The 22,319-nt window shown below is 36.2% G+C and overlaps 1 protein-coding gene across 7 annotated transcripts in view; it reads right to left on the reverse strand.

Moving 5' to 3' along the window:
• Nucleotides 1-22,319, reverse strand: part of RH1 (RNA helicase 1) — a 124,027-nt gene that overhangs the window by 83,921 nt on the left and 17,787 nt on the right. For 6 of the 7 annotated variants that reach the window (XM_089804752.1, XM_089804754.1, XM_089804755.1 and 3 more), the window contains exon 3: nt 17,723-17,957. In XM_089804752.1, coding sequence (XP_089660878.1) covers nt 17,723-17,957 — 235 coding nt within the window. The remainder of the gene's footprint in view (nt 1-17,722; nt 17,958-22,319) is intronic. The other variant, XM_089804758.1, reaches the window with a different exon arrangement.

A 22,319-nucleotide genomic window follows, 5' to 3' on the forward strand; every position in this document is an offset into this window, starting at 1 on the left:
TTTTAATCTAATAAATCAATTGTTACCTTTAAATCGATTATTTGGATGAATTGGAATCCTTCATTTGTCAAACATGAATTACTCTAATAACACCATAGTATTTACGTAAGGATGTGTGTGTTACATATGCATATATGTATGTCTACGTATCTTTAAAATATGACATATATATAATGTTACACATGTTTGAAAAATAACATATATATATATATATATATATATATATATATATATAAAATTCGTGCAAACATATATAGATACTATAGTCTTATTAAAAAAAGTCATGGGGAAGAACACTATTATCTATTATTATTTCATTTGATAGCAATTTAAAATATCATGGGGTCCATTGCCACCCTTCTCTTTTATGATTTTCAATTTAGCTCAAATATGTAAACGTCGCCACCTTCTTTTCTTTTCTTTTTTTGACTTAATGCATAATCTAACTGCTTCCACCTTGCAAAGCTTCCAAGAACCATAACTCCTCCAAACAAGTATGGAGCCATTAAGCATATATGTTCCCAACGCCACCCACTACCTTCTTCCTCTCTCTCAAAGAATCTCACGACATTCAGCAGAAAATACCGTCTCCACTCATCATATATGTTTATCTCTCTAAGCTCTCCAAGCCGCGGGAGATACATCCATTCTTCTGCAAGTTAGCACGGAACCAACAGCAATAATCAAATTCGTATGCATGTCATCCAATAAAGTTTCAGCTTTAGTATTATAGTTATAATCTCTTGATCTGTTATGTCACTTCTATCCAATTTAATAATGTCACGAGTTGTACTTCCCTCGTACAAAATTATTATACCATATACCTTTGAGACGAGGGAAGCCTTATCTCATGAAAAGATGTAATACTTGAAATACATGCATATTCTTTTTGCTTAACAGAAAATATCAATGATTGCAAAGACATATGAAACTACTCAAGAATAAAGGACAGTCACACCCAAGATCATCTAGGATGACCAAGTATGGTCAAGATGAGAGGTGTAAACTAATAACCATGAAGTATTCCTGCAAGTAAAGGAGTTGAGTCAAAACATGATAAGCATTAAAAGAGCTTAATAACTAAATCTATAACCGAGCCAACTCATGGTGGGAAAAGGGTATGGTCTTGTTGTCCATTTGAACGGTTGGTGATTGGCACATAGTGTCCATATAGGTTTAGTGGCATATGTTGTTGTGATCACTAGAGGTCAGGATAGCTTGTAGTCGGAAGGATAAGTTGATGGAAGGAGTCCCTAGCCTAGCTGACTGTCAAGTTGACACTCTAACACCAAGATGCTCAATGGCAGGACAAGTGGTGTTCTTGTGCCTTATCTTGAGCAGGGAGGGCCTTTCTCAGTTGAGATTGTGTAGGGATACTTAGGGTCTATGGCTGGGAGGATAAGCCTTTGACAATGCTTCTCCTCTCCACCTCATGCAAGGACTTTCTCAACATAGAACAAATTCGCATTCATGTCTCTTTATCGGGTATTTTACTTTTGTTATGTTCTTCAAGTTCAATTGAATTATGTTATAGTTAGTTATGATGTAATATTCCTTTTCAGTATTTCAAGTAGTTAGTCAAGTATTTAAATTAAGTTTTCCTTCATTCTGTTGGTAAGGGCATTTATTTAGAATTTAGTTAATCTACTATAACCCCTTTTCCATATGAAGATGCAAATTATATGTTATAACCTAAGAAGCTGGATTCGTCCACTACTGCCCGGATTCGGGTCCAGGTCCACACGGGTCTGGATTTGCCCCCGAGTTCGCTGCGAGTCCGGGTAGGGTCCTTAGTTTTGCCAATGGATTCGTCGAGGTCTTTGCTGGAGCGAACTCGGACAAACCCACAGCAAACCCGAGGCTAAAACAACTTTAAAGAGTGTTTTTTTAATTGTTTTCTTATGCAACTCTCAAAGGAACTTAATAAAAAACATTTCACTCATCTAATCCCTTATGTCAAGGACGAGGATGATGATATAGCATCATATGGGACTAGTGGAACCAGTTTGGGTTCCAATGATGAAGATCTAGATATGGTTGCAGTTGGGGATGAAGCCATTGATCCCTCATTTTAAAATGATCGATTTGACCCTTGAAAGGCATTTGATACTATGATTATTGATAAACTACTAAACACTAGTCATCTATCATGTTTCAAACTCTATTATTTGATGAACTAGTCTTTGTTTTGCAATTTAGTAATTCAATGTATTATTTGATGAACTAGTCTATGTTTTGCAATTTAGTAATTCAATGTATAATTTTCTTTACAATCATGAAGATAGATTAATGAGCGAGTATTTAATGTTTATCATTGGCATTTGGCATTGATCAATGATCAAGCAACAAATGTTCATATTGTGAAATCACTTTGTTTTGCAACTATGCATGTTTCTCTTTTGTGTGTGTGTCTATATATATATATACTCACGAACCCACCCACAAACCCAAATGGGGAAACAAAAATTGTCCGAACCCACGAACCCGAACCCGTCCCCGAACCCAAATCGGCAACTTAGGTTATAACTGTCTTTTCATGCATGTGACTATAAAAAGTAATTGGGTTCAATGATTTACTAGTTGTTAGTTAAGGCTAGGAAAATTCGTATGTAACATATGGTATCAGAGCTCTAGGTTGGACTTTAAACCTTGGGCTCATCACTGCTAGCAAAAGCTCGTGAATGCCTAACTCGGCTCCTTAGGTCTATTGTGGCTATGATCGTCAGTACATGGAAGAAGTAAAAGAGAGCTTGTAATGGCTCGCTGATGTTGGAAGAATAGATCGCAAGTATCGGAGAGAATAGCAATGAGCTTGGTATGGTTGGTTGTTGCTAGAAGAATGAATCGTAGGTGTGAATGCTTATCACAGAGCAAAGAGATACCTTACTTCTCTTCAAGCACGCCCACTTACAAGCTATAATCTCCAAATAAGATTTACGTGCAAGATGACTAGGAGGGTGGTGATTGTCAATTACATTCTTGATTGAAATATTAAAAGCCATAAAATAAAGGCCGATGGAAATAATATTAAAACATTGACATAAGGTGGAAATATTGATTTGCTCCTAATGCTTTAGTATAATGACACCATCTTGTATCCACATATATTTGTATATGTATGTACACATATACATAGTATTCTAAATATACATATTTTTTTGTATATGTCGTATTTTAAGTAAATGTATACAGTCAAGTACGTCATATTTGAATATACAGCTATGTAAGTATATATGTATGTACATGTATAAGTACATGTAAGTACCATGGTATCATTATACTAGAACATGTTTCACATAACCAAGAAGTTTTGAGGTCGACCCAAATCATAAAGGTAACAATTGTTCTTAGTCCGTTCACTTCATTATCTTATTAAGTGTGTTGACTCAGTTAGCTCATGGTGGTCACTCAATATACCCTTGCTTGCCTAGTTCTTTTCCTTTGGTCGTGATGGTCAGGACTCATACCTGTTGGTTCTATTATTTCTAAAAGTTGCACCCTGACTAAATCCTAAAACCCAGTCACTTCAAGAAACATGGAAATACTCTTGGGTCTGTGGGTTACCCAAAATTGGAGTAAATCTTCGAGTTCTAGGCCGGTTCCCATGAGATGTTTTCACCTAATATTGATGCAGGAATGTAGAATACTTGGCTAGAAAAGGGTAAGAAGGATTTCTTGCATAAAATTTAGATACCGAAAAGGTAACCATAATTGGAACTTAAGGTGATACACCAAAACATTAAGATGAGAAGATAATTGACTTGACACAATGAAGCTTTACTAAACAATTCAATATTGGCACAATACTAATCTTAGAAAACTCATATATAATCGCTTTATAAGAAGGATAGACTTCAAACAAAATGCTAACAAAAATAATGATATTCTCAGTTAACAACCTAAAATGAAGCACAATTTCACAGCTTATAACCTATAAGGCTATTCCAAAATTCACTTGCAGATGATAAATCTAAGATATTAGCTCAAGGATTCAAGATAAATCACAAAAATAACATCAAATCAGTTACTTACACACGAAAAAATGGCTTCCAAACTATTCTTTATTCAAGCTTCAAAGTTAGCACAATAACATTCATCAAACTGGTTAGAACGTAGTCTGCAAAAATATCATGGACTCAAAGAGATCACTCCAAAACTACCTCTGCATAAAAACTGGCACCTCTACAAATAAGCCTCAAGCTCATACTTATGCAATTTTACATCCAACTACATCATAAATGCAAACACCAACTCCTTGGGCGAGTTCAGTCAATACGGCACTTTTTGAGCCCCCAAAAGACTTCAAAAAGGTGTATAAATGGCCCATATGGCATGGCCCCAAAATATCATCCTAAAGACCCATCATAAATGCAGTCATATCTCCAAAATAAGCACTCACAAGTCTTTGAAATGCAATAACTCTGTCTGACTTTTCATCCCATCACTACAGCTTAGAACTTTGCAATAACTCTACAAAATATCCAGCCTTGACTTTTAAAGGTAAAGCAAATATTTTATTTTTACATCACAATTCATGAGTAATTCATTTATCTAGTCAATATTTAAAAAATTAAGTAGATAAATGAATTATAAGTCTTTGATACTTATACCAAATTAATAATAATAATACATAATTCATAGTTCTTTATTTATTTATTTATTTATTTATTTATTAATATATATTATTATTGTATTAATGGTATTATAAAGTTAAATCGCTTAATAATATTATTAATCAAATTGATAATATATCTATGAAAAAATAAAATAAATTATGGATTATGTAATATATATTAAGGAGTGATATAAGTATGAAAGATAAAAATGTTTATTATTTTAATTAATACTTATTAGATTAATCTTATTATTAAGTGATTTAACTCATCACTTAATAATACCATTAATATAATCAATATCTATTAAAATAATAATAAAGATTATAATATACATTTTAAAAGTGATGAAAGTAAAACACTTATTCTACCTTTGAAAGATCTAGGCAAGGATATGTTACATTCCATATACTATGTAACATCCCGTTTTCCCAAGTCTTAATTAACAACTAAAATATCCAAGAAATACAGTTATTACTTCATTTTCATAGGAAGACACTTAAATCAGTTTCATTCATATGAAAGAGATTGACGATTAAAATCAGTTAAACAAAATTTCTTAACAAAGAGCTGAAAACACCATCAATGAAATTACTATAGAAGTTAAAAACCACATGCCATGGAATTTGAATCAAGAAAACATTGTAGGGATGCTTCTGCAATCACCCAGATTAGTCCACAAATACCACTATAACAATATCATATAACAACTTCCATCCATTATTGCTAAATCAAAATCAAATGACGATAAATACCACTATATTAAATTAGGGCATCACATACTACTGTATCAATTAAGGCATCATTTACCATTGGATCATTTAGGGCATCAGATACCACTAAATCAATTAGGGCTTCAGATACCGCTGTATCATTTAGGGCTCCAAATACCACAGAATCAATTAGAGCTTCAAATACCATGAAATCAATTAGGGCTTCAGATACCACTGTATCATTCCTTTCCTTCCAATTGCTTAACTAAATGGTGGCAATCTCAAGATTAAAAGATATGCTCATATTTATCATTCATATAAATGAAAGATTGATATAACAATCCATCAGATAAATCTATCTCTCACAACTAAATGTAAAATAATTGTAACAATGATATAACTCATTTAATCTTACCTTCATCTTGCATATACATCATAAAGTAAAATTACCTGTTTCCAGTAACCAATTGAATGCATAGCTTATCTGTGTTTGTTGTATGTCTGACAACTTGGGGAGAGGTGAAACATTGTCAGGGGCTTAACCACCCAACCTCGGACCATAACATATCCCCACACAATCTCTAACAAGAAAGGTCCTCCCTACCCGGAATTGGGGTTGGAACATCTATCATCCACTGAGCATCCTAGTATTTAAACACACCATTCAACTTGACAACAAGAGCTACTATAACAAGATTATACATGATATTATTCTAGATTTAATGTATCCAATCTGACTTTTATTTTCTAAGTCATTGCAGACTCCATCTCACCTTTTCACCATTTCATGGCTTCTTTGCCGGTGAATTCCTCGATGTCTGTAAAATTATGAGCATTCTGTTATTATTTACACCTCTTCAACATTTCATGGTATCTTTGCCGGTGAATTCCTCAAGGTTAGAGAATCTATGAGTATTCTGATATTATTTACACCTCTTCAACATTTCATGGCAAACTTTGTTGGTGAATCCTAGGTGTTAGAGAATCTATAAGTATTCTGATTATGATAGCATAGTTATTGATGTCGTTTAATACAATCATTCAGGTTTCTACAACTACCATTTGCATTCATAAATGATGTTTAAACACAAGGATATTCGATGAAGATCTTCAATGATCTCTATGTAATGCAGGGACCAACAGCAAGGTATTATAAATTTATTCTTAATCCAGCAATGCACAGCCGGTTATGGTCAGATATTCTAATCAGAAAAGGAAGAAGTTATGAACATGAAAACATATATTGTTTTATTCTCAATCCTATCATTATGTAGCCGACTGTAATTCAGACATTATACTCATTGAAGGAAGAACTATAAATTATGAATGCTTAGATTGTATTTCTTTCATTCCTAGCAATGCGTAGCCGACTGTAGTCGGGCTTATACTTAAAAGAAGGAAGAAATTTATGACATGCGATTACATATATTCGTGACCTGTGATTAGGCTTTGACATGGCTCCTCCCGTCCCTAGGCCAGAACTCTTGTTGGCTTCTTGCTCACCTGCTAATTGAGACATGTTTACAAATTTCAGACGCCAGTAGTGTAAAGAAGAGCAGGGTATTTTGGCTGAGAAGTTGGAAGAATGTTTTGCTGAGAATGACTATACTCGGCTTAAAATGAAAACGTTTCAAATAATGAAAAGGAGAGAAGAATGATCTGCCTTGGTCAATTCACAACTTCATTCTTCTATCGGTTTCCAAGATGTCCATTTGAATTCCCAAGTGTTTAATTCGATTAAAACAAAAAGAGGAAAAAATACAAGGTTGGAAGATAAGGTTGGAAAGATTATAAGACAATTCGAATTGCTAAATATTAAATTGATTTATCATGCCAAGTGTTTAATCGGTTAAAAGCAAGAATATTAAAATGGAAAGAATAGAGTTGGAAGATTATAATTCGAATATTATAATTCAAATGTTATTGTATTTTTAATATTATTATAATCTTATACGTAAATGTAAACATCACTTTTGTTAAATTATTAAATTATGATGGTGCCAAATCATTTTAATATTTATATGCACGTATATAAATATTTATTAAAATGATATGATGAAAGATCAAAAATCCTTTGAGGTATGTTTTATTTTTTAACTCTATTATTTTATGTTTCTCAATTTATTTATTTAAATAGCTCATGTGGATCCGCAAATGTATTCTTGTTTCAAGTCACTAGGTTCTCAACCCGTCTGCTCAGTGATGGTGATGCTCTTGTGCCTAATTCTTTTCTGACAATGCTTCCACCCCTTCGGAGTGTTCCTGCAAGGAATTTCTCCACAATTAAATCATATTATCATAATAAGTTATAAATAATCATAATGGCTAGCTGCCTTTTCAATTCCATGAATTCGTGATAAATGATCAACTAATTTGTTATCCTCACTTGAAATTATAACGACTAACCATCTTACCATTTCACAAGATTATAACAAATTAAACTGTCAACTGACTTCATGTGAACCTCAATGGCTATATTTTAAATTAGGTCAAAATTTGGGATGTAATATACTAATACTTCAAAGCTTGAAAGGACGCACTTGGCATTTGCAAGGGATATCCACGGGATGGAAAAGAAAAAAGGCATGGAAATATAAAAAATTTCCATAAAAACACCAATGGGAAAAGGAAACTTCTAGGCATAGCTAAATATCCTAAAAGATGAAAGGCATATCACTTCAACACTTACAAATGGGAAGAGAACGCTTTGCTACTAGTATGAGGGTTTGAGGACCTATGAAATTCTGAGAACATCTTATGCATAGACCGCGCATCCAACCCTTACTTTCATCCATTTTTTGCATGCTTCTTCCCTGCTGCTTTAGCCATCCTAAAAACAAGAGCCTGAAGGCTTTATGAAGTTTTATTGAGTCTATTTTGTGGCTCAAATCTGAAGTCTTTGGGCATTTTTGGTTTTCTCTCATGCTGAAGCTTTTAAATCTAGTTCCTGTGCATTTTGTGAGATCGAGCTTGGGAAAATCTGCAAAATATCACCTTCCTATTTTGCTCATGGAAGAAAGAGGGCTGTTGGAACCCTTTGAGGCCATTTTTTTGTTTAAACCTGGACTTGCTGAGTGCTTTTTTTTCTGTGACTCATTGCATGGATGATGTTGAAGCCTTGCAAGTAATTTGGTGGCTGCTCTTAGACATTTTCTGGGTGCTTTCCTCTTCCAAATTTCATTATTTGGTGAGTATTTCCCTTGCAACTTCAGAGAACTTTGGAGATATTCGGTTAAAAATTATGTAAAAATTCTTCATTTTCTGTCTTCATCCTTTGTTGGCCACCGCGAGAGGACATGCAAGGGTTTTGTTAACGTTTTGAAGCCATTTTTGTCGCTTGAATCTAGAGCTTTCTGGGCATGTTTTTCTGATATTTCTCTGTTGGAGTCCATGAATGGAAGAAAGAGGGCCTTCTGGGTCAAACTACGTGGAATTTTTTTTTTGCTTGCTTCTTCACACTGCTGGTAATGCCGCCATGAAAATAATAAGGGCTTCTACAGCTTGAACTTGAAATTTTATATGCATTATGAGCTCATCTTTCATCCTCAGAGTGATTCATGTGAGTACCTCCTTGTTTCTTTGCTTCTATTTCTTCAAGTCTGGCCTGTGGATAAGAAATTTCTCTATTTGTGCAACAAAATGCAAAAATAATTATTTCTTGCAGCTTATTATGGCTCTACTTTCACTGTCATTTGCAAATAATTACTGCATCTCAGATCACTCTCTATAAGGTACTCTGAATGGTTTAATAATATATCCATGCCTTAAATAATTATGAGCTCCATCCTCTATTGATACTGTTGCTTTCTGGAAAATAATGGCTTTCTCCACAGGGTTCGGAATTGTACAAAACACAACTTGGGCCAACTTTCTCGAACCCTAGCTTCATTGCAATTGTTTATCATTGCTGCTGTTTGCAAGTCTATAACTTGTATGAAACATACAAAACCTTTCATGAGTTCTTTCCTTCTACAAATTCTAGCATTTTGAAAGAATGGTCCTGCTGAGAAAGACTTCCGAACCTTCTAATGTATGCCTTTGCTGCACCTATACTTTGACATGTAAAAGCTCATGTACATACTCGGTTCGAGCTGCAACCTACTTCATGAGACCCTTGCTGCTCCCTGAATGGCTGTAGCCTACCTTGGCTGCCATATTTGCTCTTGCTGGGTTCAATTCTGTACTTTAATGCTCTTTAAACTTAAGTCCTCAATCTATGTGATCTAATCACATGCATTTAATTATTGCCTTGTATTGTTTAACACTATCATTGCTTTACCATCTTACCCGGGCTTCTCTAGCAGCATCAAGATACAAATTTTACTTTCATGATATTGACGATGATACTGTTGTATCTCACTACAACATTGTAGCTTCCTTGAGGCCAGAATCTTGCTTTGTATCATTGTATTGCATTGATCATACTCACCATTTTATATTACAGTCTTTAATACATCTTTAGTCATTTGCTTGTTGTAGCATGCATTAATCCATGCGATTCATGAAACTGCACCTCTCTCATTTCGACTGCATTCAAATGTTATGGAAACTCACCAAGTAAATGTTGATTGCTTTTAAGATTCAGGTTTATAATATCCATATGCTAAACTAACTCAAACTGTAAGACTTCAAATGAAAGACAAATCTGCCACTTAAAAAGCCTCATTTGCATTCAATGCCAAAATTTTCTGTCTTCTGTTGTTCACTGTTTTGAAGATATAATTGTCCTTGTCTTTATCTTCCCTATAGCTTTCAATATGCTAACATATACACATTGAGTATTAGGAATAAAGCTAAACTCTCATACAACACCACTCTTCCTCTGTTTCAAGTCCTGCCATTCTCGCTTTGATATATATATATATTGCTACTATCCTTTAGCATTTCTAAATGTGCCAAAAGATGACTGCACTTTTCTATATTGGTTGCCTTTTGACATTTAAAAAACAGTGCTCATGACAACATGTCATTATTGTCCATTGATGTATTTGAGATGTAGATACCTCTTCAAGTGTACTTGTTCCATGATGGCTGCATGCATTCTTTGTTGATCTATGGAATGAATGCTATTTCCTATGACAATAGATACCACTTTTATTGATCAAACAGTCTAATGATTGCTGCTCACATATATATATATATACTCTGTTTATCTGTTGATTATCTATGGTACTTGCATGTGTTTCACTTTGATTGCTGATCACTTTATCTCTTATTAGCGAGCTGGGCTCAAACCCTTGTGGGAGCCTCGTTTATGTCCACTCACTAATCAGAGCACCTGTTGCTGCACATGAAACTAACTAGTTAGAAAACAGATCAGGATTTGGGTTTGGCAATATGGATGCATGTGTGGTGCATGATTGTGAGATAAGCTAGTCATTGCTTGGATCCACTAGATCTAACCCCCTCCTCTCTTGTGATTGCAGGATTTGGCACTGGAACACAGGAAAACAGGAGCAACAAAGCATCAGGAGCGTACATGGTCAAAGTGAGCAGCAACATCGCCAGTCATTCAAGCAATGGCTGGCCCCTATGACTCTTTATGCCTCAGTTCTTCTTTTTACACATATGTATTCATGTTTTCAAACTCAAGATTTGAATTTGTCCTTTAGCTAGTTTCACAGCTTGTGTGAAACATTTGAACATATATGATCAATAAAGGATTACATTTTCAAAAAAAGCATGTAAAAATGAATTTTATGTGGTGCTCTTTCTTCTTGATATGTAATGTTTCAGCTTATTGTTTTACATGAAATCAAAGCTCTTGTACTTGGCAAAACATAATATGCACCTTTGTTTGGCATCACTAAGGCTCTACCTAAATTCAGCCAGGGGTGAAAATTTAGGTAACTGATTCAATTATGGGTTGGTGCCCACAAGCCCCATCCCCTCTCTCGAAATGCTTCCCCCCTGCCTTCGTCACGTTCCTCAAAAAGAAATTTACCATGGCGATAACGTATTTCCAATCATTTAATCAAAACCAAATAATCATATTACCATAATATCATAACAAATAACCAATATTTCTAGTTCTCACGAATCATAACACATAATCAACACTTCAACTTCACATGAAACCATAACGAATAACTAATTTAACCAATCAACTCAATCTTCGCAATAAGTCTAAATGGCTATATAGAATATTTTAAAAATAGCCAAAATAGGGGATGCAATAGGGAGTCCTTCATTCTTCTTTCAGAAATAGTGCCAACATACTTGCATATCGTTCACTACCTAACCAACCATCAAAGCATCACACTTGTTAATACCTCGAAAAAATCACACCTTCAAGAATGAGAAATCTCTTGAAGTTAGGTTGTCGACAACTTTTGTGCTTTTGGACCACAACAACCAGGGGGTACATGTATCCAGAAATTCTTTCACTAGCCAACTATAAAGACACCACTAATAGTGGCAATCAATGACAAGAAACATATTGAAGAGTAGTAGGGTGATCGGCAAATTTGGTAGCTTATGAACCAAAAGGATGAAGGGTTACAAAGGTTCAAGAGTTACCCAACTAATCGACCTAAAAACTCCTTTAATGCACATTACCAACAATAAGACTTGAACCTACAAAATCGTCTGGCAATCAATGGTTCTATGAACTTTTTTCACTTGAGCAATAGGTTCGAAAACTTTAGAGTTTACCGATTGTGTGCAAAATTTGGACAAAGGGTCAACTATGAATCAAGACTTAGTGAAAAAGTAAAGGCAAACTAAATACTAAGGACAATGTTTGAACCAGAACTTGAGTTCCAAGGTGGGGACCAAAAATTGAAATTTTAGGGTAGCAATGGGCTCTGAAGGGGGACAAGGACTCAACAAGAAGTAAAGAATCCAGAACAGTTGGCCAAAGGCCTTATTTCAAAGGGAAACAGAGTCAACAAAAACCTTAGCACTATGAAAATAGTAAACTCTAGTACAAGAAGCAATTGAATTGCTTAGATACCAAGCATATAATTTGAGATCTTACTCATTATAGGCAAGAGGCAATAGTGTATTCTTGATGTGAGTTTTATGACCACTCCAAAATGCAGGATGAAACACTTAGTATTACAAGATGAAACATGATATATCTAATCCTCTCTTGAACAAAGAAACTACATATGCTAAAGATTGCAAGAAAGATCATAGAAGCAACTCAAGGTTCCTATTCTTGTTTGACGTAACTCATTTTTTCTGATGTGGTTTGTTGGCAAACACATAGGGACTTATTCAATGGAATATCAACTTTCTAATGCAAATGATTTGACACTCTCAACTCTTCAACTACTTTTAACAAAACAAAGTGAAAAAAGGAGAAGTTTCAAAAAGCTAAGCTAACTCTAGCAATGCAAGGGATTATTGAAGGTGAAATGAAACTAAACTAGTCCTTGCTTCGCCAAATCAACTATACAAAGGAGAGTGCAATCTTCTAAGGATGTGTGAATGATTTTCATATTGCAAGCACTCATTCAAATACCCAACGATGGTGCAACCCAAATGAAAATTTTCAATTGAAGTTAAGTGTTTACAATTAGTTCAAACCAACCTTAAATTTCTACTTCCAATCAACAAGCAATAAAAGGTATGAAGAGGTGTTTCACCATAATTCACCAACATCTTTCATTCATCTACTCAACATAAATAAAATCTTACTCTAAGTGAGGAAATGTAGAAACCATGCAATACTCCAACAACAACGCAAGAAATCCACCATGATGACAACAATGAATCTAGAATTACTTTGACAACATCATAATAACAATTTCTCCAAGTCTCTCCCTTTTCAAATAAGGCCTTGCCTTCGATACAATGAGCGAGTGACATTGACTTGAGATCAATAGTTGCCAAGCTTGATCTGGCACAACCCTAATTCAACTACCCACTACAAGGATTAAATGTTGACCAATTACAATAAGGCACCATCTTGTGGGCCAATGAGAAAATTGGTAAGGTTAAGACATTAAATGTTTCCCACAAGTACACTTAGAACAATTCGATTGAAAGAATTGGACACGTGGAATTGAAGTCCTTTGGTTAATTGGCCACCTCAACATGTTACTCTTTGTAAACTTAATTGATTCACGGTAATAGAGAGACATCTCTTGATACTCAACATATCAAGTCGTTAGTTAATTGTGATGGTTCATATTCCCAAATTGCTTTGTCTTTATTAATTTTTTCTACCCTTTGAAGTTCTTCATCCTAAATAGCTTGGATTTTATCTTGCCTTGATCTTGTAAAAGTGACGAGGTGCTTCATGTGGTTGGATCATTAACTGACCTTGGATTTCCAAAGGACATTTGAGATTGTAATAATCTCCTCCATCTTCTAAATTTAGAAATCTTCTAATTGAAGAGTTGCTGAGATTGCTTGAGCTTAAAATTGGGATGTCTTGGTCTTAATCTTCTTGATGACTTGGACTTGGATTTACACCTTCATTTTGACTCTTGATTTCAAACCCCATCTTGCTTATCCCTTTAATAAATGACTTACAACTTGTTGATACTCGAAGTTTCCATGCCATTATAGATCCTCCTTGTCTACCTCTTGTTTGTAGTCTTGAAGTGATAAAAAAACCTCTGTTAGCTTGAACTCCTTATACATTTCACTTTGCACAACAAGAATATAATTGTATTGAGTCTATAAAACTGTAATATGAAACCTCCCCTACTCCTTACATTTTCTAATTCAAATGATCTCTAGATGCATATTAAAATCAAAAGTCCTTAAGGTCCTACAAGATTGATTAGAAATTCCTTAGAACCTTATTCTAACGATTCTACTATGCAATTCTGAAGATGCTAAGCTCAGATCTTTCATTTAAGTTCAGATTTTCCAAAGAAACATTCATTCTAATACCTTAATTCCCATTGCAAATTTGTTGCGAAGCATTCCTTGCTTGCTTTGATAAGAAAATTCTGAGTTTATAAATTCAGATCTTCAAGTATTTGAACCCTTAAAAGGCTTTTTAAAATTTCAGATTTCCAATTTTTACACAGATCTTCAATTTTGCTCCCACTAAATCTGATTTTCCTTGGTAAATTCAACTTCTACTTGATTCAGACCTGCAGTTGTCTCAAGTATCTCACCCCTAAAAGGAAGTCTTCTCTGCTTAATCAAATTATTTTTGGTGATTGAAATGAATTTCAACACCCTATCTTTATAGGGGTTTGAGGTCTGGAGACATGTTCCTTTGGCTAGGCTGACTTGATATAATCCAATTGATTTGCAATAAAATGAAATATGCATTCTTTTATATGACCCTTTCGCCAACCTGACTTGCCCCCTCCTAGAAACATTGTAATTGCAATTAGTGGACTGAAATCGTAGGGTTTTTAAGCTTGCATTTTTTTATTTTGTCTCCCTCTTGAGCTCCACTTGAGCATGGCAGAAATTGTAGTCCTCTTACACTCCATCAAAGGTGGATTTTTCTCATCTCTTGGGCAGAAATTGTCTTCTTGTTGAGTGAAACATTAAACCAGAATTCGTTGTGGCCTTGAGCTCGAACAAAAAACGGATTTCGACCTCCGCTTGGGCACCATCATGACCCAATCAGAATTTGTAGTAGTCTTGGGATCGAACATCATGTGTTAAATCAAAAAATGTCATGCACTTGGGCTTTTCATCACCTTGCATACTCAGAAATTTACCCTTCCTTGGGCTCCACTTCATGTGCTAGTGCAGTATTTGTCACCTCCTTGGGCTCGCACAAGCTTGGGGCAAAAAATGTACTTGATTTTGGACTCATGTTCAAACCTTGTCGTGGAGGAAACAAAGGGCTCACTAGGCTCATGTTCAAACCCTTGGGTAGAAATTGCACTTTAGTTGGGCTCCATACATAGCTGAAATGGAATTTGTCAAGTTCTTTGGCACACATAAGTCCATCATCGAAACTTGACAAAGTGTTGAACTGATTAGTTCATGCACTCCATACATTTCACTTGATCCTCCTAATCCCAATTTCCATGGTTGCAATGTGTGGGATTGATTGAAATTTCGATATCCTTAATGGCAGTTACACCATTTTTGAGAGCCATTTTATATTTCTCCTCAGTCTTGAGCATATCCATCACTTCTCATTAACATTTCATACTCTAGCCTCAAGTTTGAGAGCTTTGCAAGTTGAGTGAAAATCATGACGTAACAAGGCTCTTCTACCAAGTTGGTGAAAATTTTGACTAAGGACTAGAAACCTGAAAAAAAATTATTTCCTATAAGGCTTTGACTCACACCCCAAACAACTTTTCACCTCAATTCTTCCTAAGACTTCAAGTTCTAAAACCTTCAAGATCTCAAAAGGCTTCCAAGCTACAACCAAAGCAAAACAACTAATTAAAAATGACTAACTAATAAAGCAAAACAAAGGGGATCCTTATTTGCAATCGAGCAATGGTGTGAAAAGCTCACATGTACCATCCCGGTAGGCCAGTTGAAAAGCATTCTCTCTAAGCATTTTTCTGATTACAAATGGACCTTTCCACAAGGAATCAAATTTCTTGTGAGCCCTTTTTGGTTCTCTCCTGCAATCCCATAACATAACTGAATCAATAACTGCAAACTTCCTTTGTTTAGCTTTTCTATCAACTAACTTTTTCACAGATTCTTGATGTCTAGAAATTCTATCAACCACTTCAACCCTCCATTCATCAAGTTAGGTCAAATGCATGATTCTCTTTTCTAATTAAGATTGGAGTTGTCCATGCTCAATGCAATTTCTTAAATTTAGCATTGATAGTTCTAGTGGGATCGGCAAAGCTCATTCAAAGCCACATACCAACTGCGATGGAGACATTCATATTGCCCTTTTATATATGACTCTATCAGCCCACAAAGCTTCATGAATATTTTTGTGTCATCCCCTTTTCTCATCCACCAACTTCTTGATAATAGAAAATAAGTCTCTTATTTCTTGATTCAGCCTGCTCATTGCCTTGTGGATAGTAATCTAATGAGTGGGTTAGATTCATCCCATAGTCATACCAGACGAGAAAACTCCAAGGAAGAATAATTGTTAGCATTATCAGCCAATATTTTTTTAGTAACACCAAATCTCACCAAAATATTTTCTTTCAAGAAATTAAAGACTACTTCAATAGTAGTGTTCTTTATTGGGATAACTTCTACCCACTTAATGAAGTAATCTATGGCAATTAAGATACGAGTGTGTCCTACACTCAAATTAGGGTTTATGGGTCCAATGAAATGTAACCCCCATTGCTGAAAGGATCTTCGATAACTACTAGTCTAAGCGGCAAAGCAGCTAGTTGAGGCCTATTGGTGAACTTTATGCACTTCTCACACTACACCCATTCATAAGCATCTTTGAACATGCCTAGCCAGTAAAATCTCTGGGAAAGGATTTTGAAAGTTGTCACAGATGCAAAGAAATGTCCTCCACATGTTTCATTTTGAAACACTTCTAACAGTTTCTCTACTGCTCTTGAGCCACATATCTAAAAAATGTACCATCTACTCCTTTCTTGTAAAAATTTCCCTCCCATATGAAATATTTACCTGCTTTCAGCTTCAGATTCCTTCCCTCCTTGGCGAATAAATGAAGTGGAAACTCAGCATAAGTTAATAAATGGGTCACATCAAAGAAGCATTCACCATTGGTACTTGTAAAGAGTAGTGGTGGTGAGCTTCCTTCTTTAGTAGGTTTACTTTCAACCGTCATCTTACATTGTCCCTTCCCTCTGACCAAGTTAGTGAGTTTGGCATCAATATCATACTCTTGTATTTTTGCCACCCAAGTACCTCTTTTTTATAGCCAATAACTTGCCGAGTCAATATGCTCTTTACAGTGCAATCAAGGACAAATACTACAGTACGAGAGTGCATAATGTAAAACCTAAAATTCTTTAAAGCTTTAATTATGGCATAGGCATGTTTCTCTGTAGGGGAATAATTCAGCTCATGCTCCTTAAATGGCACACTCATAGAGGCAATTGGGGCTTCAATTCTTAGTTCATTCTTCTGCAACAGGATGGGTGACATAGTATGCTCAGATGCATAACAGTAAATGTTAAAATCCTTCTCAAAATCAGAATGCATAATAGGGAATTATTTCCAAAAACCAGTCAAAAAAATAACTTCACCTATCTTTGGGTCTGGGAAGATATAGGAAAAGTAGTTGTCATTCCTTTAAGGCTACTAAAATCAAACAAGACATTAAATATGTTTAGTTTGAAATTTCACATATTTGGACCACCAATTGAACAATCAAGTCATTAAACAGCACCCAATCTTGTGCAATTCTATCAGTTGAACTATCTTTACTTTTTATCTTATAGAAAGTATTTTTCTGTTTGCCTTTTTTAAATAAGTCTGACACAACAGTTCAAATTTATCTCTGAGAAGATTGCAAGCAATAATTGCATTTATGACATAAGTTTGAGACTAAACCTGGATTGCAAGATCACGAGTAGGAAGTACAACTAGAGCTCGAAGATGCTGCAAAGTGCGTGTTGAAAGCATCTGAACAATTGGTAATGCATATGCTAGAGTCTTCCCACTTCCTGTTGGTGTACAAATACATAGATCCCGTTCTGCAGCACCAGGTCCAATTGTCTCTTGCCAAGCTGCCACTTGTACAGGAAACAGCGTTTTCACTCCAATATTCCGCAAAGCATTTTCTAGCCTACGAAGTATATAATTCATGAAGATATTAAATTGAATACATGAGCTTCTTTTGCTTGAAACAAGAAGACAAACATAGATCAGAGCAATAATTGATAAATGAAGTTACTGCTGTAACAGATAATACATGACATATATAGGGCAAATTACCTTTGAATATGAATGAACCAACCTCAATTGCCATATTATAAACCTTGGTATGCACCATATCTAGATTGATATATTTAAGAACAATGTGTCAATTGTATTCTAATATATCTCCAGGTTAGTAATTAAAACAACAATGAGATAAAAGATAAAGCTATCATTTGGATTAAGGACATGGAAGTGAACATACAATTAATTGAAGAGGACACAAGTACTAGCAGCTAGAACGAGCTGCACAAGGGAATTTATGAAGGCAATACAACGCTCAACCATTCATATATGGTTATCCATCTGTTTGTGGGTAGTAGCATGTGCTAGGAGTGAGCTCAGTCACACTCAATCTGAAAAGATAATATCAAAAGAGGCGTAAGAACTTGATCACTCACTATGCTCCTAGGCATCCAATGTAGCCCTACGATCCCTCGAAAGAATAAATCAGCTACTTGTGTTCCTAAACATGTCGCTGAAATATGTTTCATAGCCGTGCCCTTAGAGCTTCCCCTTTGGCACCCCAAGACCTTCTGGCGCACCCTTTTTCCCTGCCAATCACCCTCTCCCCCACCCTAGACCACGACTCCCTCATCTCCCACACCTCCACACTCCATGATATACATGAACAATAGCAAGGCCACAAATGAGGAAGGTTCCAAGTAGAACTCTTCAAGCTTGGCAACATTGTTTTGGGCCCCTTCCTCACTAACCTCTTCAACACAATTGCTTGCACCAGATTCTGCTCCTCTTGGTCACGACATATCATCCACCCGATCCATAAGGGGGGACCAGCTTCATACCCCAACAACTACAAGACTATTATGGTTGGGCACACCTATCTGAAGCTTTATGCTATTGTCTTGCATAATATCCTTTCCCCAAAGTTGAATCGGCGAAATTATTCAGGCTAGAGGAAAGGCAGGCTTCTAATATGATTATCAAACAATGGACCACATCTTGACCCTCGGGGTTGTAATTGAGGAGGCTCGTCATTGCTGCTCGGATGTGTATTGTTGCTTTGTGGATTTCCACAAAGATTTTGACTCTATTTCTAGGAGAGAGCTTTTCCAGAGACAATCTGACAATAGTCTCTTCGAGACTCTCTTGATTGTCATCATAAGACTCTATGAGATCGTTTTTGTGTGCATGGTGATCCCTTATGGGATATTGAAACTCGTCTATAGCACCATTGGGGTAAAGTGAGGTTATCCATTAAATTCTACCTTGTTTGGACTTTACATCGATGAGTTGGAGACATTTCTCAGGCACACTCACTAGTGGGAGATGGGTGTCTCTTACACCAAGTGTTGATCTCCATCTTTCTTTTTGCAGATAATGTGGTCCTGCTGGCATCTTCCCCTAAGAGTTTATAGAGACTCTTTGATGGCCTTGTTTCCTTTTGCGACTCTCAACGACTGACAATAAATCGAGGGAGGACCAAGGTGATGGTCTTCAATTGCCTCAAGACCTCTTACCTCTACTTATTTTTCCAGGACACAGAGGTGGGGATCTCTTCTTCATACACATACTTGGGAGCTAAGTTCTCTACCCCTTGATTCAGTATGAGACCCACTATGCAGCCTCCTGTCAACAAAGGGGTATGGTTCCTTGGCCCTTATTGAGCGACAGTGTTTCCAACATCACTTCCAAGACACCGCGTCCAAGCTGACCCTTGACGATACTTTATCCAACCAATTGTGCTCTATGGGTTTGTGGTTTGGGGATCGTCTTTGTTGGAGTCTGACTCGGCTTCTGTGGAGCAAGTCCAGACTCTCCTCCTTCGACGCATTATCAAATGGTAACAATCTACACCTTACAATATTGTCTTTGCTAAGTTTGAGACCCACCCTTTCCGACCAAGGATTGTCTTTGACCTTGTTTGATTTTTACATCACCTTAAGCACTTTGTCAATTCTTTGCAGGGATGTCTCAAATACTCCTATTTGGCCTACCGCTTCTCGGAGGCCATTGCAGGTTCAAATTCCTTGGGTTAGGTCAAGGGTCGGTCTGCTCAGGCCTCGACCCTCCTAAGTTTGATTGGGATCAATATTGGTCGCCTTCTCCTTTTCCAGTACTTGTTGGATGCACCAACTCATATTATGTTGTCCCATAGGAGCTGAACACTCATGTGGGGATGGACATCTGTAGGCAATATATCTTCGCCACTAGTGTGAGACCTATTGAGGGGCTTTTCCCGAAGATAGTTTTCTACGTGGATTACTTTCTTGATATATAAGACAAGATCATTATTTGTCCCTTATATCTCTCTTATAGTTGGTTGCCTACACTCGACATACATCTTGGTTCTTTCAGAGTGGGTTCACACCAAACCAATAATTAGTTGGATAGGGAGGATAGGGTTTGTTAGCTCTGCGATTTAGAGGTGGTTGAAACGGAGCCCCACTTCATTTCCCACCACCACATCTATTATGAGATCAAAGGGAGATTCTACTACTTATTCAAAGAGATGCAATCTCTTCCTGCATTCTTTAGATATACTAATTAGTTGTGCCTCACACTTTACCTTTAGGAGGCCCTGAGGTTTCCAGACCATTCCGTTCAACATGTGTCCCTATTTGTTGCCAGCACTGGCGGGTAGAGTCATCAAATATATTACTACAACATAGGGACACATTATATACATTATCAAAGTCATACTAATTTCTATTGATCTGAACATGACTAAAATGGTGGAAAGAGCAATAACCGAAGGACAAGTTTGATTGGGTATTATGGCTTTGAGTATATTATTCTGGCCACTTCTGAATAATGATTTGTCCCCACCTATGATAAGTCAGGCTAGAACAATGAATGGAAGAATGATGGTATGCCAATGTAATACTGCAAACACGTAACTTCAATTTGGAAACATTGATTGTTATTAAGAATAACCTTCCATGCATAAGAAATCATTATGACTCATTTGTTAAACTCTTCATATCAGGTTGTTTTCCAAAGCAAAAGAATGATTCAAAAATGAATCCAAAAAGGTGCATAGAACTAGCCAAGTTTTGAATAGAAAGAATTTATAAACCACATATAAAAAGGAGTCAACTTCATAGGAAGAATGTATTTATCAAAGCAAATGAATTGATTATTAAAACGATTCATGTCACCAACAAATTCCATTTTAGTTGTCTTGCCGTCAACTTGGAAAACTCAATAGCTTGCTAAGATGATGTGACAATTATACTATGTGTAGGTGAAGTATTACGATTTCCTATAACATCTAAAGCAACTTGTTCAAATATAAAAGGCAGATTAGGGTCCAATGGATTAAAAAGGTGTGCCTTGAAATTAAGACAACCATACAAGTTTGAAGAATACAAAATTGTGAGTACATGGGTCTGTTTAAAAGCCTGATGAAAAGTTCTAAGTATGTGTATTGTTCCTGACGTGCAATGGATTAATTAGCAGACTGATGTTACAATGAATGACTGCAACTATGCCTTTGAATTAAGTCCGTACTATGAGGAGGTGCTGACTGGAGTAGCCGTACGGTGATGATACTGGGTTTGCAGAGGATGTACGGTGGTGGGAAGTATGAACAAGAAGTCGTACGGTTGGAATCCTACAATATTTTGCCTTATAAGTGTTCGTACGCCAAGACAAGGATTATGCAGACTATATGGTGATTGGGGGTAGGCCGTACTTCAGAGAAATGAGTCCTACGATGTGGAAATATGGTCGTACGATTACCATATGAAGTCATACGGTTATGTAAGATGGTCGTACGGTGGCTACTATGGAAGGATAATGAACAAGTCGTACGTTAATGGAAGGGTGGTGTCTATTGTGTTGTACGGGGAGTAGAAAGGGCAGTACAATGACATGGAAGGGAGGTGAGGGTAGTGTACGGAATGTAGACGCAATATGCCATACAACAGGCCATACGGTGGGGAAAATAGATGAGCACTGAAGGTACAGAGGTGTAGTGGGAGTAATGAAAATGGGAAGCCATACAAGAAGACCGTACGGTGGAACAAGGAGAGCAGTACGGTTAATGTGAGTTGCACAAGCAGAGAGTGAATACGGAATGAAGATGGAATTTGCAGACAATAGAATGGAAAGTGAAGTGCAAGGAAAACACAGAATGTTTTGGTGAAATACCTTATTCATTCAATCACATGAGAATCAATTTGCAAATGATAGAGCTTTGATTTGCCAGATTTGAACCGAGAAGTATACAGACAGAATAGGGTGAGGGTTGAATCCCACCGAAACC

Source organism: Cupressus sempervirens, chromosome 10 (assembly GCF_028749045.1).
Source record: "Cupressus sempervirens isolate cs-2001-9-10 chromosome 10, ASM2874904v1, whole genome shotgun sequence".
NCBI lineage: Eukaryota > Viridiplantae > Streptophyta > Pinopsida > Cupressales > Cupressaceae > Cupressus > Cupressus sempervirens.